Source organism: Rhinoderma darwinii, chromosome 13 (genome assembly GCF_050947455.1).
Source record: "Rhinoderma darwinii isolate aRhiDar2 chromosome 13, aRhiDar2.hap1, whole genome shotgun sequence".
Classification (NCBI taxonomy): Eukaryota; Metazoa; Chordata; class Amphibia; order Anura; family Rhinodermatidae; genus Rhinoderma; species Rhinoderma darwinii.
In genome coordinates this window covers 40991425-41015055 of record NC_134699.1, presented here as the reverse complement: position 1 = coordinate 41015055, position 23631 = coordinate 40991425, and the positions used below count along the sequence as shown (strand labels likewise).

At 41.6% G+C, this 23631-nt stretch overlaps 1 protein-coding gene across 4 annotated transcripts; it reads left to right on the top strand.

Moving 5' to 3' along the window:
• Positions 1-4451: 4451 nt before the first annotated feature.
• Positions 4452-22740, top strand: CDK5RAP1 (CDK5RAP1 mitochondrial tRNA methylthiotransferase). Of its 4 annotated transcripts, none has more exons than XM_075845265.1 (14): positions 4452-4516; positions 7430-7704; positions 11005-11108; positions 11671-11705; positions 12780-12880; positions 13028-13238; positions 14269-14389; positions 15738-15968; positions 18028-18125; positions 20023-20078; positions 20661-20791; positions 20894-21043; positions 22038-22178; positions 22430-22740. In XM_075845265.1, the coding sequence occupies exons 2-14, from the start codon at positions 7449-7451 to the stop codon at positions 22508-22510; spliced, it is 1716 nt and encodes a 571-aa protein (XP_075701380.1). In that variant the 5' UTR covers positions 4452-4516; positions 7430-7448; the 3' UTR covers positions 22511-22740. The 4 variants fall into 4 exon arrangements, with proteins under 4 accessions (XP_075701380.1, XP_075701379.1, XP_075701377.1 ...); XM_075845264.1 differs by having other exon boundaries at positions 4462-4556; XM_075845262.1 differs by having other exon boundaries at positions 4483-4642.
• Positions 22741-23631: the final 891 nt, after the last annotated feature.

Genomic DNA, 23631 nt, shown 5'->3' with positions numbered 1-23631 from the left:
TTTCTCCCAGATTCGTACAGAAATATTTCCTTTGTATACTGCATTAGGCTCTATTCATGCTGCATTCGTAGTGTACATTTGCATATGTGCTAGGAAAATCTCCAAACGAACATACCAAACATACAGCCTGGAAGTACAGCAAAAAATAGTGTAGTACCGTGTTAGCCAGAAACAATATGCAATGTTAAATACTTTGTGTCAAAAAAAGACAAAAGTATAGTAGGTATGATACCTTTATTGTCTAACCATAAGGCTGGGTTCACACGACCTATTTTCAGACGTAAACTAGGCGTATTATGCCTCGTTTTACGTCTGAAAATACGGCTCCAATACGTCGGAAAACATCTGCCCATTCATTTGAATGGGTTTGCCGACGTATTGTGCCGACGACCTGTCATTTACGCGTCGTCGTTTGACAGCTGTCAAACGACGACGCGTAAAATTACTGCCTCGTCAAAGAAGTGCAGGACACTTATATACATTATATGCAGGACACTTATATACATTATATGCAGGACACTTATATACATTATATGCAGGACACTTATATACATTATATGCAGGACACTTATATACATTATATGCAGGACACATATACATTATATGCAGGACACTTCTTTGCAACGTAATTTGAGCCGTTTGTCATTGAAGTCAATGAGGAGCAGCTCAAGATTACGGGCGTCAAAGACGCCTCGCATAATGCGAGGAGGAGCTTTTACGTCTGAAACGACGCAGCTGTTTTCTCCTGAAAACAGTCTGTCTTTTCAGACGTAAAAGCCACTTCTCGTGTGCACATACCCTAAAAGTTCTATATGCAAGTTTTCTAAGCACAAAGGCTCCTTCGTCTGGCGAGCGGACCCTTGCCTGACGAAGGGGCTTTTGTGCTCTGAAAGCTTACATATAGAACTTTTATGGTCAGCCTGGAAGTATGTAAGTGTATGCCATACAGTTGGATACGTCTGCCTATGACTTCCAATGCAAAAAAAGAAACTGAACACAGTCGGCGATTTTGGCAGGATGACTTTGAGTTGAAGTATTAAATCGCAGCTACACTGGTCATTTTTAGTGAACCACACAGGTGCTCGGTAACAACAGGGTGAAATCCCAGGTACGATATCCGGAAGGAAGAGGGAAGTCCGGCAACTCTGTGCAGTAAAATTGTATTCTTTTATTCCAAATATGCAAAACCAGAAGGCATGCTTCAACACAGACAAAGATAGCTTGTGTGGTTCAGGTTACACTAACCCTTAGGCTGGGTTCCCACGTGGCGTAAATGCTGCAGAATTTCCACAACGGAATTCTGCATTTACAGTAGCAGAAAAGTTAATGAAATTTAGAAAACCTCAATCCCATGCTAAGGAAAAAAAACGCACAAAAGTTATGCAGAAAGTGTTCTGCTGTGCGACTTTCAATTCCGCAGCGTGTCAATTTACGCTGCCTGTTCTGTGCGGAGATTTGGCCCATAGACTTTAATGGGGAGTATAAATGCAGCAACAGGTTTGTTTTGCTTCGGTTTTTACTACGTTTACACAATATGCTCAGCAAATACTCACTATTTGGTGCAGATTTCTGTGATAGATTTACCAGCGTTTTGAGGATCGAGATAAAATATTTTGATATACTTTTTTCTTTATTTGTTTATTGGTATTAGTAGTTACTAGCACAGTCCCAATATGCATTGACGCTACTGACACCAATAGTAAAATAGTATTTCAATAGTATATTTTATCTTAATCTTTACTCTTTATTCAGAAATACTGAACCGGAATAGTAGCTCAGTGTCCCAAAGTGATCACCTTGTAATAAATTGCTGTCATTATTATAGAATTGATTGTGTATAGTTGTAATAGCGATTATTTTCCACAAAAACTTCACAAAGAACTTTGAGTGAGGCGTTTTTACCTAGAAAAAAATTGCAGGTCCATGGTGAAGTGGACTGAAAAAGAAAGACCACAATTTGTTTAATATACAGTCGTGGACAAAATTTTTGGTACCCTTCCGTTAAAGAAAGGAAAACCCGCAATCGTCACTGAAATAACTTGAAACTGACAAAAGTAATAACGCATTTTAATTTACTGAAAATCAACTAATGTAAATCAGACATTGCTTTTGAATTGTGGTTCAACAGAAATGTTTTTTAAAAAAAACAAATGAAACTGCCCTGGACAAAAATGATGGTCTCCTTAACTTAAAGAGGCTCTGTCACCACATTATAAGTGGCCTATCTTGTACATGATTTGATCGGCGCTGTAATGTGGATTACAGCCGTGTTTTTTATTTAGAAAAACGATCATTTTTGATGGAGTTATGACCTATTTTAGCTTTATGCTAATGAGTTTCTTAATGGATAACTGGCCGTGTTTTACTATATGACCAAGTGGACGATGTGGAGAGAAGTGTATGACGCTGACCAATCAGTGACCAATCAGAGTCATACACTTCTCTCCATTCATTTACACAGCACATAGTGATCTTACTAGATCACTATGTGCAGCCACATACACACACATTAACGTTACTCAAGTGTCCTGACAGTGAATATACATTACCTCCAGCCAGGACGTGATGTCTATTCAGAATCCTGACACTTCGGTAACTTTTGTGTGTGATCTACAGCAAGGCAAGCGTAATCTCGCGAGACTACGCTGTAAACTGTCATTTAAAACGAGATTACGCTTGCCTTGCTGTAAATTATACACAAACGTTACTGAAGTGTCAGGATTCTGAATAGACATCACGTCCTGGTTGGTAGTGATGTCTATTCACTGTCAGGACACTTGAGTAACGTTATCTCTGTGATACTGCCTGATGAAGGAGCTCCGAAACACGTTGCTCTTATGATCATAATTAAAACCTGTAGCGTCCAGGGCCACGGGCCGTCGGGTTTACTCACCTCCCGGCGCCCACAGCCATGGATCCGTCAGCGCTGGTCCCCATCTCCTTCCTAGGAGACGCCAGCGCTCACTTCTGCTCCAGTCTGCTGTGTTCCATAGGGTGCGTGCGCACGCTCGTGCCCGTCCTTAAAGGGCCAACGCGCGCACAAAGGAAATCGTCATCATCATCATCAACTGCCACGATTTCCTGGTCTATAAGAAGGCCCCAGGCCTTCTGATCCTTGCCTGAGCATTGTTAGTTTTCCCAGTCTGTCTTACAATGGTCCCTTAGTGTTTCTTGTTCCAGTTGTTACCCGTGCCTTGTTACCTGTTCCTGTTTCCCGTGCTGTGCCTTTAGTATTGAGTCGTGCCACGTCCTGTGTCATCTGCCACGTCCGGAGGAATCTGCCACGTCCTGTGTCATCTGCCACGTCCGGAGGAATCCGCCACGTCCTGTGTAATTTGCCACATCCAGAGGAATCCGCCACGTCCTGTGTCATCTGCCACGTCTGGAGGAATCCGCTACATCTGGCGCAACCTGTGTCATCCGCCACATTTGGCGTTATCTGCTGCACCCATCTCCATCAGTGCCAGAGCTGCGGCCACTGTCTGGACTATCCAGGTACCCTTGTGCTGGACTTTGTATTGCTGGGGTTTCCTGTTATTTGCCCAGCTGCCTCCCCGCTATGGCGGTACGGCCTTGTGGGTCCACTAACCCGCTTTGTAACAAAACCCTTTATTTGCACAACCTCAACGTTACTTTTGGCTATTCATTACTGGGTACCACTCAAAGGATTTTCACAAGGAGGGAACAGCGCCACACCAAGGTTTCTTTTAAGGTATAGCTTCCTCTGAATTTACGTATACAACTTTTTTCCCGTACTGATTAGGGCCAGTTCACAGAGATTTTGGCGCTGATTTTGCTGGGTTAACCCGGTCAGGATCAGCGTCAACAAATGGCCGAAATTGCCCCTCATTGATTTAATGGGAGGCAGAGACTTATTTTCCCGGACGGCATATCCGCCTCTGACCTCCCATTGAAATCAGTGGGAGGCATAAAAAAACTGCTGTGCTCATTTATGAGCGTTTTTCTGCTGCACTTTTTGCCTGCGCTCCTTGTATTAGCTTCAATGGCCGCAGGCGAAAAACGCTGCTAAACAACATGAAAAAATACGTGCAGCTTCATTCCTGAAGGAATTCTGAGGCAAATGTTTTCTGCCTGCAAAAAAAAACTCTGTGTGAACAGGGTGTTATGGGGATTGTTCACCTCATTCGACTCTATTCACATAGCGTTTTTAAACACTCCCGATGCAAATGCCAAACATATCCATAGGGCTCCATCTATCCGATGAATGGCAAGAACCCTTTTGGCATCCGCTGGGCCGGTGTGTGTTGGCATCATTTTTTTAACTTTGTAGAAAAGTGTAGTTTGGTGCTCTTTCCTATACAGAGGCATCTGGTAAAAAAACAAAAACATATAGCGCGCAGTATACTTTTTTTTTTTTAATCATTAGAGCGTATAAGCGACGTCCGCAGCTCAGTACACAGTTACATTCCTTTGGGCTCCTCCCCCCGGTCACGTGACTCTAGCGTCATCCTTCTTCCACCCTCTCGCTGACGCAGCAGCGGCGCGTCCTCTGCCGGTACGGAAGTTTGTCATTGACGCTAGTTATCACCGGAAAGGTACCTTGTATGGTGGCAGCGCGCTGCTCGTGTGTCACCCTGACTTTCTAAAGTGTGGTGCGCTGTAATGGGCAATAAAGACACTGGTGCGTGATATGAGCTTAAAGGTGCATTCCATTCGGATATTGTACTTAAGTTTGAGCAATTCCCTGATGTTACTTTAGTTGCTCCATTCATTGGTGTTCCACTAATTACCGTGCACGTTTTGTGGCGCTGTTGTGCCGGCTTTAGACTACAAGCATTGTTCACGGCAGCCTCTGTTTTATGAATGGGCTGACGGTACGTGACAGCTAATGTTCTATTGCAGTCAACAAAATACAGGCTGCCATAAACGGCTTCAACAGAAAAGTGAGCAATTATTGGAAAAGAAAGAAAAAAGGCTAGATGGCAGTTTGCGTGACAACTGCAGTGGTTTCCAACAAAAAATCCAACCATGTTGCATTGCTTTTGTGATTGTCTGATCCTTTTTTTTGTTGTAGTATGTATAGTAACAGGAAAGGGAAAGGGGAAAGTAGTGTGATGAATTAATTTTGAAAATAATAAATTCTTTATTAGTAAATAGTTAAAATAACAATGTTAAATGAAAATACGTAGTGCCAATGACCCCTCACTTGACACTGTAGACAAATAAATGTCTTACATAATCTTACTCCGTTATAGATAATATATAAGCAATGGGACGAGTAGCCTAAATCTTGTGAACATGTTTTTTACATTAGTTAGCCCACAAATGTTAATGCTAAAGCAAAGTGTTGTAAAAAATACACTGCTAGAGCATTAACTCTGGTTAGTGGTACTCAGATCTCTATCATGCTGTGCTGAAGGTTCCTTCATCGGGCTGTAATATTAGCCCAGCGATGGAGGAACCTAGTGAGGTGACAGTCACTGCGTGTCTATCAGATTGCACAGAGACCAGAACAGCATACAAGGTACAATGATGAGCACGGTCAAGTAAGGCTGAGTTCACACAACCTATTTTCAGACGTAAACGAGGCGTATTCTGCCTCGTTTTACATCTGAAAATAGGGCTACAATACGTCGGCAAACATCTGCCCATTCATTTGAATGGGTTTGCCAACGTACTGTGCAGACAACCTGTTATTTACAGCTGTCAAACGACGACGCGTAAATTGACTGCCTCGGCAAAGAAGTGCAGGACACTTATATATATTATATGCAGGACACTTCTTTACAACGTAATTTGAGCCGTCGTTCATTGAAGTCAATGAAGAGCAGCTCAAGATTACGAGCGTCACAGACGCCTCGCATAATACGAGGAGGAGCATTTACGTCTGAAACGAGGCAGCTGTTTTCTCCTGAAAACAGTCTGTCTTTTCAGACGTAAAAGCCTCTCATCGTGTGCACATACCCTAAGAGAGAGTAACACAGGATGAGCCGGGATCAGGTGTCTGGGTGCTTGTCAGCACGTCCAGTGCAGCTTCGCACGGTCCCTCGCTGTGGGCAGCTACGTCTCACTGGACACACACTATGTGTGCAGCATCGACGAGAGACTGTTGAAGCGACAGTCTCTGCGTTCTTATGAGGCTGCTCAATGATCACTACGGCATGCAGTAGACAGTGCCGTTCGTGACCAATGACCAGGGAGTTAAAACCTTTGGGCCGTGATCAGCAGTCTGGGTGCTTGTCAGCACGTCCAGTGCAGCCTCGTACGGTCCCTTCGTTTGAACTGCTATAGTTCACTGAGCACACATACTGTGTGCAGCTTCAGTGGTAGAGGCATAGAGGAGTCCCTGTCTCTAGCAGATATTCTGCCACAATTATTAGTTGGAGACCGATGTCTCAATTTACGGAGTATGTGTTTAAGCATGTAAAATTGTTGTCCGTAAAACACCCGACGCGCGTTTCGCCGGTTAGTTAGTTTTACTATTTACTAATAAAGAATTTATTATTTTCAAAATTAATTGATCACACTACTTTTCCCTTTCCTGTTACTATACATACTATATCATAATTCGGTGGTGTACACCTAGTGTGAATCTTATTGCTCCAACATTCTATATAAAATTGTACGAGGGTAATACCGATCAATACATATTACTTTTTTTGTTGCCATAGAAAACCTTTGCGGATGCAGTAGTCCAGCGGTTTTACCGTAACTAACGGTATGTCCACACATAGCGCAAATACTGCGGCTTTTACGCAACGGATCTCATTGTGATACACCGCAACGTAATACATTAGAGATCAAATTTCATCCACACGCTGCGTAACAAATATGCCCAAAAAATCGTTCATAAATTAACTTGCAGTGCTTTTTTTTTTATTCCGCAGCATGTCAGTTTATGTTTTGTGTTTCCACATTGAATCCAATGGGGAGGTAAAACCTGCAACAAATAGCAGATGTTACGATTTTTGCGACGGAAAAATAAATAAATCTTCTAGTTACCCAGAATTCTCTGCTTCTGTGTCCAGGCCAGCCTCTCGGGGTGACGTTTCATCCCATGTGACTGATGCAGCCAATCACAGGCTGCAGTGATCACATGGGATGAAACGTCATCTCAGAAGGCCGGGCTACAGGACATCAGAGGGACGTGTCGCCATGACTACGGGTAGGCATAAGCTTTTTTTTTTTTGTGAGTTTTTTTCGTCTGAAAATAGGCTGAGGGGTCCAGGGCGGATATGCTGTGCAATTTTATGCAGCGTATCCGCCCTGTGTGAACATGGCCTCATAGCTTATTTACTAAGAGGTGTTAGAGAGGTTTCCTTTGACCATGGTGGTGCAGTTCCCTACACAGCAGGTGGCCGGGAGCTCCGCTGCACAAAAGAAATGGCGAATGTTTTTTATATATGTAATGTTTGTGTTTTTTGTCCTATATTAAATACACAACTTTTCTAATTTTCTATAACTGCAGGTATTATTCTTCCCTCTTCATGGAGCCTGTTAAAGTTTCTCGCCTGCTCTGTCGTGCCAAGGTGTGGTTTTCCTGTCGCAGTTTAAGTTCCAGCATCTCACGTGCTCCGAGAGCCACGGCGAGGAAGGAAGAGTTCAGATCCAGGGTAGCTGCAGGGCCGCACCTTAAAGACTTTGTTAACCCCACCCCAGCCAGTTCTGTGCCTTCATCTATCGAAGAAGATGATGATGTTCCTCATTATATTACAGAGCGTCCCTCACCGGCATATAATAAAGGTTTGGATTGGGACTTCACACATATATTTCGCTGTTTGCTAAAACTGCATTCACAATTCATGACTATTCTCCATAGGAGTGTTACTTCTATACCAGTGCTATGAAACAGATCTAACGGATATAACTGGGGTGAAGTGAGACTTTAAAGAGGCTCTGTCACCAGATTCTCAAACCCCTATCTCCTATTGCATGTGATCGGCGCTGCAATGTAGATAACAGTAACGTGTTTTTTTTTAAAAACTTTCATGTTTGGCCAAGTTATGAGCTATTTTATATATATATATATATATATATATATATATTTATATGCAAATAAGCTTTGAAATGGACAACTGGGCGTGTTTACTTGTTTTACTAACTGGGCGTTGTGAATAGAAGTGTATGATGCTGACGAATCAGTGACCAGTCAGCGTCATACACTCCTCTCCATTCATTTACACAGCACATAGTGTTCTTACTAGAACGATGTGCAGCCACATACACAAGTGTCCTGATAATGAATACACATGACCTCCAGCCTGGACGTCTCGTGTATTCAGAATCCTGACACTTCTGACTCTTTTCTTTGAGATTTCCAGCAAGGGAAACTAAATCTCGTTTACCTCCGTAATCTCGTGAGATTACGTGTGGCTTGCTGGAATCTCACAGAAAAGATTCAGAAGTGTCAGGATTCTGAGTACACATGACGTCCAGGCTGGATGGTCATGTGTATTCATTATCAGGACACTGCAGTAACGTTAATCTCTGTGTATGTGGCTGCACATCGCTGCTGTGTAAATGAATGGAGGGGAGTGTATGACGCTGACTTGTCACTGATTGGTCAGCGTCATACACGTAAACACGCCCAGTTAAAAACACAATACACGCCCAGTTGGACATAACGAAAAAAAAACGCCCAGTTGTCCATTTCAAAGCTCATTTGCATATATATAAAATAGCTCATAACTTGGCCAAAAATGAACGTTTTTAAAAAAAAACAAAAAACGTTACTGTTCTCTACATTGCAGCGCCGATCACATGCAATAGGGATTTCAGAATCTGGTGACAGAGCCTCTTTAAAGCAAATCTGCCAGCCGTCGTCCTATTAGCCAAAATGGCACAAAAAGATAATGTGCCATTTGGCTAATAGGAGCAATTAAGGAATATAATTTGGTTAATTCATGAGGGTAGCGCTCCCACCGCCTCTCCGCCCTCCTCACAGTGATTGACTATCTGCAGACGCAGAAGCCCGTTAATTATTCCATTTTCTTTTAATGATTTACTATTTTTCTATTTTTTTTTAACTTAAATTTACATATTTTGTCCCTTCAGAGGACTTGACATGGCCTAATAGGCAGTTACCTGCGACAGAACTGGGGGCCTTAGTTAGGCCCCTGGCTGCCATGGTAACCAGTTGACACCCCATGATCGCACCGTAGGACACCGACGGGCTGACAGATGGAGCCGGCCACCCTCTGTCAAACAACTTATCGGCCACGGTCATGTTAGACATAAGTGGTTAAACGGACGGTTTCAATGTCCTGCAACAAATTTGTTCCTCCACCAATTTAAATAATGCGATGGACTTGAACCCCGGACTCTAGTAGGGGGTCCCTGCTTCCGAAGCCCCAGCAATATTACCCATGTGCCATAATCTCATTTACTTGTCCTTATGTGTTGATGGAATACACAATAATACCCGATTATCCAGTTTGCTCTTGTAATTTCTATTGTTATCTTATTTGGCCGCACTTAGGAGGTTGTAACATAAAACCGGATATTTAATGTTGATGAGTATCCAATATATGTCCCATTTGTGATGCAAGGTCAGTCAACTTGGTCTAAATTAGGCATTTGCTATAAAGCTCTTGATATGTATTGCACAAATATTTAATAATGTTACTATAATATAATCTGTCTCCTCCCTCCTTTGCTCTTGTTAGCCTCCTCCAAAAACTGCAGCAAGGAGAGGGAAGAGACGGATTGGCGAAACACCCTAGTGGGCATTCTAATTCCAGGCCCAGCTCTGTAATGGCAAAATGCATTAATGGAAACCTCATGGTTACAAAAGTTTACCTAGTTAGTGCTAAAAGTTCAGGGTGCGGTATACTGTATATACTTACCCAATGGATGGCGAGGCTGTGCAGGAAGCTCTGTCTTTCAGCACCTCTGGACCAATCACCTTCACAGCGAGAGCACTTGGTAAACCCTTTACTGCCATCTTGTTTGTCTTTTGAGAGGTGCCATTTAAAGGGGTTGTCCGAGATACCATCATATTTTCAAAAAGTGTTTCATACATTTCCCCTTATACAGACAACCTAAATAAAGCAGTATTTAAAAAAATAAATAAATCCACTTACCACATATCTTCTTTGAATTTAGCGCCGTTTGTTTACATGCGCTCCAGGTCCGGTTTGTTTGTTTCCTTCTGCATTGCAGGCTGTAATGAGCGTGCATGTACAGCCTACTGAGAGTTCATGTGAGCTGTCCTTGCTCGTCCCCGCTGACATCCACTTTGCGCTGTGAGGAGTAATTTATTTGGCACCCCAACATTTCTGTAAATGTCATCCCCCATCTCTGTAGATGTCACACTCCCCCTCCCCCACCTGTACCTAGCGCTACTGTACGTAGCGCTATTGTACCTCACCGAAGGAGCGGAATCCCACTGTGGTCGTGTTTTCCGCTCCTGGACATCAAGCGATCCGTTATGGACCGGAATCACCGGCCACAGTGGCGCTAAGTACGTAAAGGCGGGGGCTGTTTGTGGGGGGTATATACAAGTGTATGTAGTTATAAAACAAATAAATGTGCCGGTGCTGACATTGTACCTCGTAGACCGGGATAGTCGTACGACACGATGCAGGACCTGGGGCAGGAAGTGACGTCACAGCGTGATCTCTCGAGGACACGCTGTGTGTCTGTGCACTGCCAGAAGCTGGGTGGTAACGAAGAGAAGTGGATGATGCTGATTTGTCAGCATCATACACTTCTAGTCACAACACCCAGCTAGTAAAACAAGTAAAAACGCCCAGATGTTACACACACAATACACGCCCACTTGGACATAACTTTAAACACGCCCAGTTGTACTTAAGAAAGGCTCATTTGCATAAATATAAAAATGGTCATAACTTGGCCAAAAATGCTCGTTTTTGAAAAAAAAAAAAAGTTAGTCTTATCTACATTGCAGCGCCGATCTGCTGCAATAGGAGATAGGGGTTTGAAAATCTGGTGACAGAGCCTCTTTAATATGTGTGTATTGAATCAAGTAATCTAATATGAATAATTCCATTTACTATAATATTTTTTTTATATTTTTAGTTTATTTTGAGACCTATGGATGTCAGATGAATGTAAATGATACAGAAATTGCCTGGTCTATATTACAGAAGAGTGGATATGTCAGAATTAATGCCGCTACAGAGGTAACAGATGCATTAAGGGGCGAATGTGCTCACTGTATTATGTCATTCTGAAAACAAAATACTCTGAAATTCCCTTATTCTGATTTCCCATCTAGTCTGATAATCCACCATTTCTCAGCAGATGATTGTTAACATTTGATGTGGGGCTTAGATGTGAGTTTTATATACTGCCCATTACAAGACACCGCTCGCTGACCGGCTAGTTACGGTTATCAAACAATGACGGTTTCCTTTTACTTTTCGAGAACTTTTCTCCTTAGCAGCGGCTCTATTCTGTCTTCCAGTCGCTCGGATCACTGTGATCGACAGGTTTCTCTCTATCATAGTCAGCTGGGCGGGGGAAGCCGTCCAGAACACACTTCTTGGAGTATGGCCGCATGACTGTTTTAAGAAAGTTTTTTTCGTAAAACGCAGCAATTTACAGTAATACAAAATGTATTCGGATTGTGGGATCGTTGAATTTTGCCGACAGGATCCCTTAAAGATTAACAGTAACGTTTACATTTCAGTTTTCTTTTGTTGCCAGTTTTACATGTTTAATAAAAACGTTTCTTTCTTTTAGGCAGATGTCATACTTTTGGTCACTTGTTCTATCAGGTATTGTTGATGTATATGTGCCTGTGTACATTAAAATGTCTATGGCTGATCAGCAAAAAGTTACCGACCAGACAGCGTTTTAGCAGTGGTGGGGGGGGGGGGGTGTTCACCTGTGCTATGTTTGAGCTTAAGTACTGTCAGACGTATGATGCTTTACAAGTATTCATGATGGTCCCTGCTTCAGGACCAGTGCAGCAATATATGACAATGTTCCTGCAATCCAGAATTAGAACTAAATTAGAAATAAGGAATTCCAGAGCATCAGTATTCTGGATTGACAGCATTTTCTGTATACGGTTGTATGAAAGAGTCATAACAAAAGGAAATGGCTTATATTGATATTGCAGATCTTTTACAGACAGAGCTAATAGTGGCTTTTTCTGGATAGTTTTGTATTTTGTACAGTAAAATTCCTTTAATTTACCATTGACGGGACCTGACAGATGGCAGACCATCAAATATTTTTGATTATCGTTCGGTCATAGAGACATTACATGCCATTCCTGCTTCAGAAAAAAATTATGACTGCCCGCAACTTCCCCAATCAACTAATCACCATGGCGACTTCATTTTCCAAAGTGGTTGTGGATCCCCTTTAAGGATAGAAAGCCCAAAATCTTAACATAAAATCTCAAAATGTTAACATAAAATCCCCTACTATAATTATTATTTTTTTTAACTGAAAGGATTTCCTAACTAGTTCTCTCGGCTCAGTCTTCTGTTCTGATCTTGTGAAATTCTACATTATATTGCAGTTTTATGATCGAAACAAGTGCTTGATTCTTAGACTTTCCGGATGATCAGATTAAAGGCATTTTACTGTATTTAGCCATGTTCTAGTAATGTAGTGCTGTATGATTGCTTGTGTCCCAGTTAAACACAACATTCATCCCACACTATTGGGGGAAAGAGATGTAATGAAGAAATGTTGCATTTAGTTTTGAAGGGGTGTTGGTTCATCACAAATACAAGACCCCAGGCATATTGCTTTGGAATTCTGGTGCTTACTTCCGGTTAGCCATCATGGTACCATTCTTATTACATAAGTGAAGACATATTAATGTTTATTTGCAGAGAGAAGGCAGAACAGACTATTTGGAACCGGCTAAAACAACTTGGCTTCATGAAGCGGAAGCGGTGCAAATCTCAAGGACCTTTGAGGATTGGTTTATTGGGTATGTCACACAGTAACTGCTTAAAAGATGGACATCCAAATAAATGTTAATACCTACATTGGAAAATAAATACATGAGTCTGTTAAACGTCAAATGTAGCAAATACATATACCTTCATTTTCAATTTTTGTGTTTGATTTTATGAAGGGTGTATGGCAGAGAGGCTGAAAGAGGAGATCCTACAGAGGGAGAAGCTGGTGGATTTATTGGCTGGCCCTGATTCATATCGTGATCTACCAAGACTACTTTCTGTAGCAGAGACTGGTCAACAAGCGGCTAACCTGCTTCTTTCTTTAGATGAGACCTATGCTGATGTCATGCCAGTTCAGACCTCTTCCAACAGTTTTTCATCCTTTGTGTAAGTTTGTATGTTGGGCGATTGCATCTCAGGAGTCAATTGTAGTTGCATTGGAGGCATCTACAACACTGATCTCTTTATACACTCTTATTAACCGTTCACATTTATGGCATATCCACAAAATGTGCCATAAATGCATGATAGATGCAGGTCCTACCCCTGGAACCCTCACCCATTTGGAGAACAGGGGTCTTGTGACTATCCCATAATGGCATGAAGCGGTGCCCATGTAACTCCCGTAGACTTAAAGGTGAGGTACACTTTCGAAAGCTTTTTCTTTTTTGTTTAAACATTTTTAAATTGACCTTTATTAATCAACCTACGTGTGATCGATGTCATGGCTGTCCTGTGTATTAAACACACACAGGACCCGCTCTCCGCTATGACGTCAGTTCAGCTGAACTGATGGAATCGGCTCATAGCGAACGAAACAGCTTCTATGTTTAGAGGATACGTAGACGCTGTATTGGATGAACTTAGCAATATTTGTAATAAAAGTAATTTGTTTTTTTAAATTACCTAAAACATTAATTTAATAAATAAAAATAAGCTTTCAAAAGATCACATAGCTTTTAAATGTAGAGGGCCGTGTGGCCAACTCACCATTGGATGCAATGTGGAAATCGGCAGCACAGACTGAGTGAACGGAAGTCACAGAACCCCTGTCCTTCTGATAGATGAGGGTTCCGGAAATGGGATTAGGGTATGGATGTGCCAAAATGTGTAAGATGGGAATACCCCTTTATAAAAGAAATTGTCACTTTGATGGGGGAGGGGTTCTGTCTCTATAAACTTTATCTAACTTTGATAACTACAAAGAATCCGTATCTGAGAACAACGGCTCTGCTAGCGAAAGTGCAGTTGTGATTGCATGGAAATACGCCTTTAACTGACACAACCTGCTCAAGGGGTTAAGCTTTTCTGTCAATCGCGTCTTCATCTCCAACTTTCTTCCATGCATTGTACTAATGAAATTGGGTTAAGTGACATTTTGAAACCGGTGACTATTGTGTGGTGTTTCTCTTTCTAGATCCATCATGCGTGGTTGTAATAATATGTGCACCTACTGCATTGTTCCATTCACACGTGGGAGGGAGCGGAGCCGGCCCGTCCACTCCATTTTAGAAGAAGTTCGAATGCTCTCTGGCCAGGTATGAACAGTAAAGGGGGGGGCAACCAGCACAAATATTTTTTCATACTGCAAGCTGAAAAAACCTTACTATATACCCCTTATGCCATCGTCTCCTCTGTAATAGGTCTGTGGGCACACGGCTATCAAAAGTATGCACTTCAGAGAACAGAAAAATGCAGGGTACAAATAGCGCTGCATATTAATATTATATTAGAAGACTTGTGATCTTCAATAAATATCTAATTACTATCGTTTAAAGTGTCAAGCCGTTGTGTATAGCAGCGCTATTTGTACCCTGCATTTTTTTGTTCTCTGAAGTGCGTTCTCCTGTATAATGTGTGATACCCTGGATACCCCTTAATAGGAACGTGCAAATCCAGCTATGTCACCTGGTTTCTTCAACATCTTCAGCAAAACTACCTGCATAAAAATATTATGGAGTCCGAAGTTATTCCACATTATAAATTTGTCAGCCGGCCTATTGAAGCCTAATATTGCCTATATTCACGGTGGACACCACATCTGGTACCTGGATATTCGCTCGACTTCAGTGTCTAGGAAGAAGACCACTGGTGTCCCTCTTATCAGGCTTCATATGTGGTAGTCTTCTGACCAAATAAAGTACCATTGAAAATTAATCTGACATGTCATTGACATGTGTCAGAAGAGAACATAAATTCAGTCCAAGAACTTGGATAACCAAGAGTTGTCAAAAGGAAGTGGTTGACGAGACCATTAACCCCCATGTGCTCCTCAAACTGTGTGGCATATCTCATTGGTGAGTCTCTTCCCAGGGGTTACTGAGGCTCAGTTAGGAAGCAGTTTTGACATTAGTTGTTTGTTGCAACATATTTGACTTCTTTTATGCTTATTTTAATATTCTACTGGAGCCAGTTCTTTTTAGCGTGACGAGGCCCCAGTGTGACCATGTTCTGGTTGGTGGGGCCATAGTGGAAAAGGGTTGAGGAGCCCCACTCTAACCTATTCAGCACCTCTCAGAAATTCCCATTACTGGAAATCTCTGGCATAACCTCCTAAGTATAGGGCCATTCACATCAGTGGTAGTTTGCGTTAAATGTTGGTGAAAATATGTTAGTAGTGCAAAGGTGTTGGGTGCTAAATTCGTTTTTTTAAAATTGGCAGAGGTACAAGCTTTCTGATCTGACCCCGTCACATGATCTACTGAAACCTTCCTATAATATGTCAACTAATAGGTAATTGTTCCTGTGAAGTTTCTATATGAAGGAAAGTGTTCATTTTAGGTTTTATTTCTAATAATAAGGCAAATAGAAATGAATATGACTCTACCCTGAAAACATGACCTTTAAACATATTTTTGAATCTGTTTTGTTGTTTTTGATCTGCAGGGGGTGAAGGAAGTGACATTACTCGGTCAGAATGTCAATAGTTACCTTGACGCGTCTTGGGTTCAGCTTCCTACTGCTGATTCCTCCCACCTTAGTCGCGGCTTCAGTACAATTTACAAACCAAGGCAAGGGGGACTCCGCTTTGTGGATCTTTTGGATCAGGTTTCCAGAATAGACCCGGAAATAAGAATACGCTTTACATCTCCACACCCTAAGGATTTTCCTGATGAGGTTGGTTTTGTGCATATTGGATGAGAAGTGAAATTTGGAGGACTTCTCATTAGCACAATGGGAATATGTATTTTATTTGACTTCCGTGGAGAAAAAAAGTTTTAACAGAACTTGAATAGTGCTTGTTGGTTCACTTAACCTTTTTAAAATGAAAGCAACCACTGGTAAAAATTAGAGGAGGATGAATGAATAATGTCCCATCAGATTGCTAAATTTAGACAAATACTAGTAGGGTCTGCCAAGAGCCGCATGTTAATGGTTTCATGGTAGCAACATGAGACTTCTATTGTACCTCGAACAGAGTAAAAATGAACTGAAAAGGACTAAAAATTATAAAGATATGTATGATTTCATGTTAAAGGGGTTGTCCCAAGATTAGATGTTATCCCCTAACCACCCGCTTGGTAATAACATGCTGATCGGTGGGGGTCCAACCGATGGGATCCCCACCGATCACAAGAACGCGGGTCCCGTTCCTCCGAATGAATGGAGCAGCAGGTCACGCATGCGCCCCACTGCTCCATTTATTCTCTATGGTACTTGCAGAGACATCCGAGCGCTGTACTCTATCTCTGACAGTCCCATAGACCGTGAATGGTGATGCAGTGCGCATTCACGACCTGCTGCTCCGTTCGGAGGAAAGGGACCACCGATCAGCATGTTCTCACCTATTCTGTGGTTGGGGGATAACATTTAACCCCTTAAAGTCCAAGCAGTTTTTTTATTTTTCGTCTTACACTTCCCGCATTCTCTGACGGAAAAAGTAAAAAAAAAGTTATGGCTCAAAGTGGTGTGAAGGCTTGTTTTTTGTGGGAGGAGTTGTAGTTTCTATTGGCACCATTTAAGTACCATATAATGTACTAGGAAACTGATAAAAAATTCTATGTGGGGTGGAATTCGAAAAAAACTGATTCCTCCATTTTCTTTTGGGTTTCATTTTTTACGTCATTCACCGTGCGGTAAAACAGACAAATTAACTTTATTCTGCTGGTCAATTCTATTACGGCGATACCAAATTTATTTAGGATTTTTTTCTACCGTTTTACTCCTTATACAAAGAAAAAATTATTTGCTAGGAAGAAATATCCATATTCTGAAAGCCATAACTTTTTTATTTTTTCGTCGAGGGCTTATTCTTTGCGTCACGAGCTGTGGTTTTTTGATCACTTTATATTAAATTATTTTTAACCGCTAAGTTGACCAAAAAAACAGCGATACTTGTGGTTTATGTCTTTTTTTTTTTTTTCTTTTTACGTCGTTCATGTGCGTGTTAAATAATATATTGCAATAGTTAGAACTTTTACGTACGCAGGAATATTAATTTTGTTTTTTACGTTCAGAGGATAAATGGGAAAAGTTTTATTTATTTTTTAAACTACTAAACTTTATTTAACTTTTTTTTTTACACATTGTTAGACCCCCTAGAGGATTTGAACCAGCGATCGTTCACTGGTCCAATACACTGCAAAACAAATGTATTGCAGTATATAGTAATTTTTACAGGCTTCTGTTAAGCCGTGTCACAAGGACAGAGAAAAGGGAGATCTGGGGGACTTTATTAGGCCCGTGGGCTGCCGTGACAACCATCGGCACCCCACGATCGAGTCGTGGGGAGGGGCAAAGAACTGTCAGGGGGGGCCGCCCCTCTCTTTAGAACGCCTCAGATGCTGCGTTCGGGATTGATCGCAGCATTTGAGGGGTTAAACGGCCAGGAACGGCGCATTTGCTGTTTCTGGCCGTTAGTGCCGGGTGTCAGCGCATAGTGATAAACCAAAACTCAATTCCAACACGATTATCCATTATAGTTGGACAACGGATCCATAAATATACAATGGAGTTGGACATGGTGAATCTAATATTTAATGTGAACAGTCCATTAGAAAAGTTTGAATTGGCTGTTTCGTTTATTCCCACAGTCAGATTGCATTTTTTTGTTGAGCGTTTCGCAAAGCCACATGAAACACGCGATTTGACTGCATCGTGGGACCCTTACATAACAGGAGAGACACCAAGGACTTAATCGCACAATATGATATTTAATATGTTTTGCTCTTTTAAGGTTCTTCATTTAATAAAAGAGCGTCATAACATCTGCAAACAAATCCACATTCCAGCTCAAAGTGGAAGTGACAGAGTTCTGGAAGCCATGCGTCGTGGGTAAGCATCCCACCCTCCCTCCCTACCTACCTTTTGTGGTTTCATGCATTTTTCATTACTGATCGTTGTTAGACAATCGAGAAACACTTCTTAAAGGAACCTGTGCTCATTTTCAATTGTATTTATTTTTGGGTGTTCTACATACTGAATCATTTCTCAGTCATTTGTTAAGCAGCCGCCCATGTATGTTAAACCGCGACAGATGTGGAGATTGAATAGAAGGCTGCTACTGCATAGGGTACAATCCCAGCAGTATGTAAACGGACATCTATCCTGTTTGAATGTTACAGACCTCCTGAATAGAATATCCTCTGTGCCAAAAGCGAAGGCTCACCTTCAAAAATGTTTTAACATGTCACTAAGACATGTAAGGGCCTGTTCACATCAGCGTTGGCTGTCCGTTCTGGGGTTCCGTCTGAGGTTTCCGTCGGGTGAACCCCGCAACAGAAAGTGAAACTGAAACCACAGCTTCAGTTTCCGCCACTATTGTTATCAATGGTGACTGAAACATTGCTAATGGTTTCCGTTTGTCACTATTCCGGCTGTTTTCCGGTTTTCTGACGGAATCAATAGCGCAGTCGACTCCGCTATTGATTCAGTCGTTAAAATAGAAACCAGCCGGAATGGTAACGAACGGAAACCATTAGCAATGTTTCCGTCACCATTGATATCAATGGTGACGGAAGCTGTGGTTTCAGCTTGACTTTCCGTTGTGTGGTTCTCCCGACGGAAACCTCCGACGGAACCCCGGAATGGACAGCCAACGCTGATGTGAACAGGCCCTTGGAACACAGAGGAAAAGTATCATTACTTTGAAAAATGATGTCTTCTTTAAATAAGGTTTTATCATAAACATATATATTATTTTTTTTCTGGGGGAGGGGGCTGTACACAATCACTTCTTGAACACTAATGGACTTTGATATCTCTTATTCAATTGACTATAATTCATTTAGGCTGCCATAAAGCGCACACGCCCCACAGCACTGTGTATGTAGACAATACAGGAAGGAAGTGTGTGCCTGCAATATGCCCCCCCAGGGATGATTTTTTTTTAAAAATAAAAGTTAAATAGCTACAATATTGAAAAGAAAATTCACATTATTTCTCTTCTACAGAATTAATTCTAATGATTAGAAAACTAAAATGAAATACATGAGACATTCCCTTTAAAGGTGAACCTTAGCTAAACTAAACTTTACCTAAAACCAATGTGTAGAATCTAAGCCTCCACAGGCTTTAACGCTTTATCCCTGCAAAAAAGATGTTTTTACTGCTGAGATATAGTCAGGTATGTAGCCAGTGTCATGGCCAGGAACCAGAATTGGGACAAGCGGGAATTTATGCACTGGAGCAGAGACAAGATACAAATGTTAAGTGATGGACCAGGGCCAATCCAAGACAGAAAACCAGGAATTGTAGCCAAAACACAACTTAGAAATGTGCGAGATCTAACCCTCCTTTTCATCAAAAAAAGACCTACTCTATAGGGAGCTGATCTCCCTAAAGGAATGCGCAGGGGCCATACACGTCACATTTAGAAGAGTTCAACCTGATGGACATATTTATTTTTTCAACCTATACAGCTTTTGTGTCTGCTACCATTACATTATTAAGGTAAGACAGTGTGGATTGTTTATAGGTCATGACTACCTCTAACACGATAGGAACTTTATGTTTACCTCCTTCATTGAGACTAAGAACGCCCACTATGTAAGCACCAAATCATATCTACTGGTATTGCGACAGCGCTCTGTGGCAGGTAATGCGTCAAACATTTTGCATAGACGAAATGAAGGCGGCATAGCTCCTGATAAACATTGGATAACATATATCGTCAGTAACTCTTAATTCTTGTTGAGATATTACGACACGTTAAAATCGTTTTTCTCCACAGTTACACCAGAGAAGCTTACTTGGATCTTGTACAAAATATCCGAGAGCACATCCCAGGTTTGTTGTCCCTTCCGTTTGGTGCTTCTTGTGATTTCATGTCCTCCATGTGCATTTACTCCACAGTTTTATTCCAGCTCCAGTGATCTCAGAATGAAGGGATGGTTTCCTGTATATCCTAAGTCACTCTAGTTATAGAGGACCGCTTTTATAAAGTTTGAATTGTATGTGTTTATGCCATAAGTATTGAGAGATCTGTTAGGGATGTTATGGTTTAAAGTAAAGAAGAAAACAAAAAAACAAGGGTCTTCTCTATGGGGTTTTGGAGCTGTAAAAACTTGCTTAGTAAAGGTGATATCCACCATTGTCATGGAAAAAATGTTTTCTAGATATATTTCTATTTACCTGGAGAGCTTTATGTTGAGCTATTTTATTGGGTCCATCCCGTACATCTGAATGGAATTGGTAAAAATCCCCCGACATGCCTCAGAAACAACCCCATTCAGATGTGTGGTAGGTTTATTATGTGACTGATCACTTTATAGCTAGTAATGCAAATTTACCTGAGCTATATTGAGAAACTGTATTCACCTTTAGTAGTTCAAGGAAGATTATAATGAATGCATCTTTTGCTGTTAATAGGTGTGAGTCTCAGCAGTGATTTTATAACCGGCTTCTGCCAGGAAACCGAGGAAGACCACCAGCAAACGTTGTCACTGTTACGTGAAGTATCCTACAATGCAGCTTTCCTGTTTGCCTATAGCATGAGAAAGGTGATTTGATGATTACAGACTTTAGTACTTGTACAATATAAAGAGATGGTTTTTTTTGTTTTTTTTTAACAATTCCAAAATTAAAACTTCTTTCTGCATCAGAAAACAAGAGCCTTTCATCGGCTGAATGACAATGTCCCACCTGAAGTGAAGAAAAGCCGATTGGAGGAACTTATATCAGTCTTCAGAGTGGAGGCAGAAAAAGTCAATCAAAGAGCAGTAGGAAGTACGCAGCTTGTCCTTGTGGAAGGAGTAGGTATCCGGCATGTCACTCTTAGGGCTCATTCTGAAGAGCGTGTGTTACATCCGTGTGACAGCCGTTAAAACAACGGCCGTCACACGGGCTCCTATATTTCTCTAGTCTATGGGGGATCCGTGATAACACGTCCTGCACGGGCGCACTTCGGACGTTAAAAATTGCAGTTTTTCATGTCGAGGTTGGCCACGTTCGTGTAAATGTAGCTGTATAATAAATGTCCTGCAATAGATTGCACAGGTCATGATTGCAGATACTGTATTGTGGCCCATGCTGTGAAATGGGTGCATGCTGTTAGTCACTTGTGGAGCTCAATGAACACAAAGCAATGGTCCCTCAAATTATTTTAGCACTAGGCATAGAGCTCCAGATCTTTCTACAGGAGCAGTATATAGCTAGCTCCACAACTAAAACACTTTTCTGTAGTAGTATATTGTTTATATGGACCATTATACTTTAGACAACACGTGGTGTGGATTGTTCCTCCAAGGTTATGGTCAAACTTTCAGCACCAGGCAGCACTGCACCTAAACTAAATAGAACCGCTTCCACATCCGTTGTCAAGAGGCACTGCGAGTTCCAGGCAAAACCAGTCCGAGTGTCATTTGCATTTAAATTTAAAGGGGTTTTCCAGTCCCATGAAACTGATGGCCAATCCTCAAGATAGGCCATCGATATGTGATAGGTCAGAGTCAGACTTCTGGCAACCCCGCCCATCACCTGGGGCTGCAGCGCTACAAGTGTGTCGACGATTCACAGTGAGCAAGTAGAAATGAAGGGGAAGCAGCGCTCGTAAGCTTTTAAAAACTTTTGACATGTCTTCGTGTCATTTCAGAGGTTTTGATCGGTGGTGGGTCCGAGCACTGAGACCCCCACTGATCGCTAAAAGGTTGTCTGATGCTTTTAATTTTGTGGTAGTATATAGATGTAAATATATATAGGGAGGTAAATTATTATGTACTCTTTCCATTTTTCTTATCTCTTCTCCAGGTTAGTAAGCGCTCATCCTCAGAGCTGTGTGGAAGGAATGATGCAAACACTAAGGTGGTTTTCCCTGATCTGCCCATTGCAAGCAATTCATTACTAGAGATCGATGTCCAGGCCAGACCAGGGGACTATGTATTAGTGAAGGTAATCTATATGTAATGAATTCTTGCTTATAGTATCAAAATAACATTTGCATTCTTAATGTTGACTGCTGAGAGTATGTTGTCATAATCTCTTCTGCTGTTATTAAGTTGGCCATTGTTGTCTGGTACCTGTCATGAGAATACAATGTTCTGGCATGTCAAGACAATTCTCTGTCAAAGTAGACATTTGCATATTGTTATTATAATCCCAAATGATAGAATATGTAACTAGGTGTTTTTTTTATGTTCCAGATTATTTCATCAAGCTCACAAAGCTTAAAGGGAAGACTTCTTGCTCTAACCAACCTCCAGTCATCACCGGCATATTCCTAACTGTAGGACTGTGACACAAAATTTTCATCAGTTTGTCATTTTCTTATAAAATGTTCAGCAGCATTGTTGTCCAGCAAACATTAAAACTATGTATATACTTTATAAGAACAAGTGTTTCTCCTAATAATTATTGCACATATTACTTTTACTGCTGTTATTCAGGATATTTTTATTGGGGAACTAATGAGTCTGAGTGTATATGAAGAAAATAGAGCCAAGATCCAGCGCTGAGTGTGAGTTAAAAAGTCTGAGTGTGTATATCACTGAATGTCTAAAGACGAACCTAAGGCCTTATTCCCACGAAAGTATTTGACTTCCATGTGCTGTCCATTTAAATAACTGACAACACATTGACCAATGCAATTCAATGGGGCTATTAACACATCCATGTTTTTCACAGAGCGTGTGTCCGTTGCGTGGAACTCACAGCATGTCCTTTTCCGGTCCGGTTTTGCAGATTAAACTCGTCCATTGAAGTCTATGGGTGTGTGAAAAACTCAGACAACATCCAGGTTCTGTCCGTTTTTCATGCATCAGTTGCTTAAGAAGTGCAGAGAAAAAAAGTAAAACCTGGAGGCGCTTGCAGAGGAAAAAAAACAGGTGACACAACAAGTAATATGAATAATGGCTCGCAAATCGGACACTCTTGTGTGAATAAGGCCTAAGTGATGGCTTTTAGCACCCAACGGTGTTACGGCATACGGGGGCAATTTTTTTTCTTCTGAACTGGACCTGCAGAGGGCCTACAAGCTGATCTGGATTCGTCAAGGTGACGAGTGAAAGACTGCATTTAATACGCGTGATGGGTACTATGAATACCTAGTTATGCCCTTCATATACAGAGGCTTGCCTCTGCATATTGTCTCGGATCGAGGGGTCCAGTTCACCTCGAAGTTTTGGAGAGCACTCTGCGGTCTCCTCGGAGTAAAGTTGGACTTCTCTTCGGCCTATTATCCCCAATCCAATGGGCAAGTCGAGAGGGTCAACCAGATTATGGAGAACTATCTGCGTCACTTTGTTTCCAGACGGCATCATAACTGGGTGCAGCTGCTCCCATGGGCAGAGTTCTCCTATAATAACCACTCTAGTGAGTCCACCACTTCCAGTCCGTTCTTCATAAT

Bases quoted from the DNA above. Each gene is read 5' to 3' on its own strand.
- CDK5RAP1 (XM_075845265.1), top strand. From the start codon at position 7,449: ATGGAGCCTGTTAAAGTTTCTCGCCTGCTCTGTCGTGCCAAGGTGTGG. The intron at 14,390-15,737 runs GTATGAACAGTA...TTTGATCTGCAG, and splicing joins TTCGAATGCTCTCTGGCCAG to GGGGTGAAGGAAGTGACATT. The intron at 22,179-22,429 runs GTAATCTATATG...TTTATGTTCCAG, and splicing joins GGGACTATGTATTAGTGAAG to ATTATTTCATCAAGCTCACA.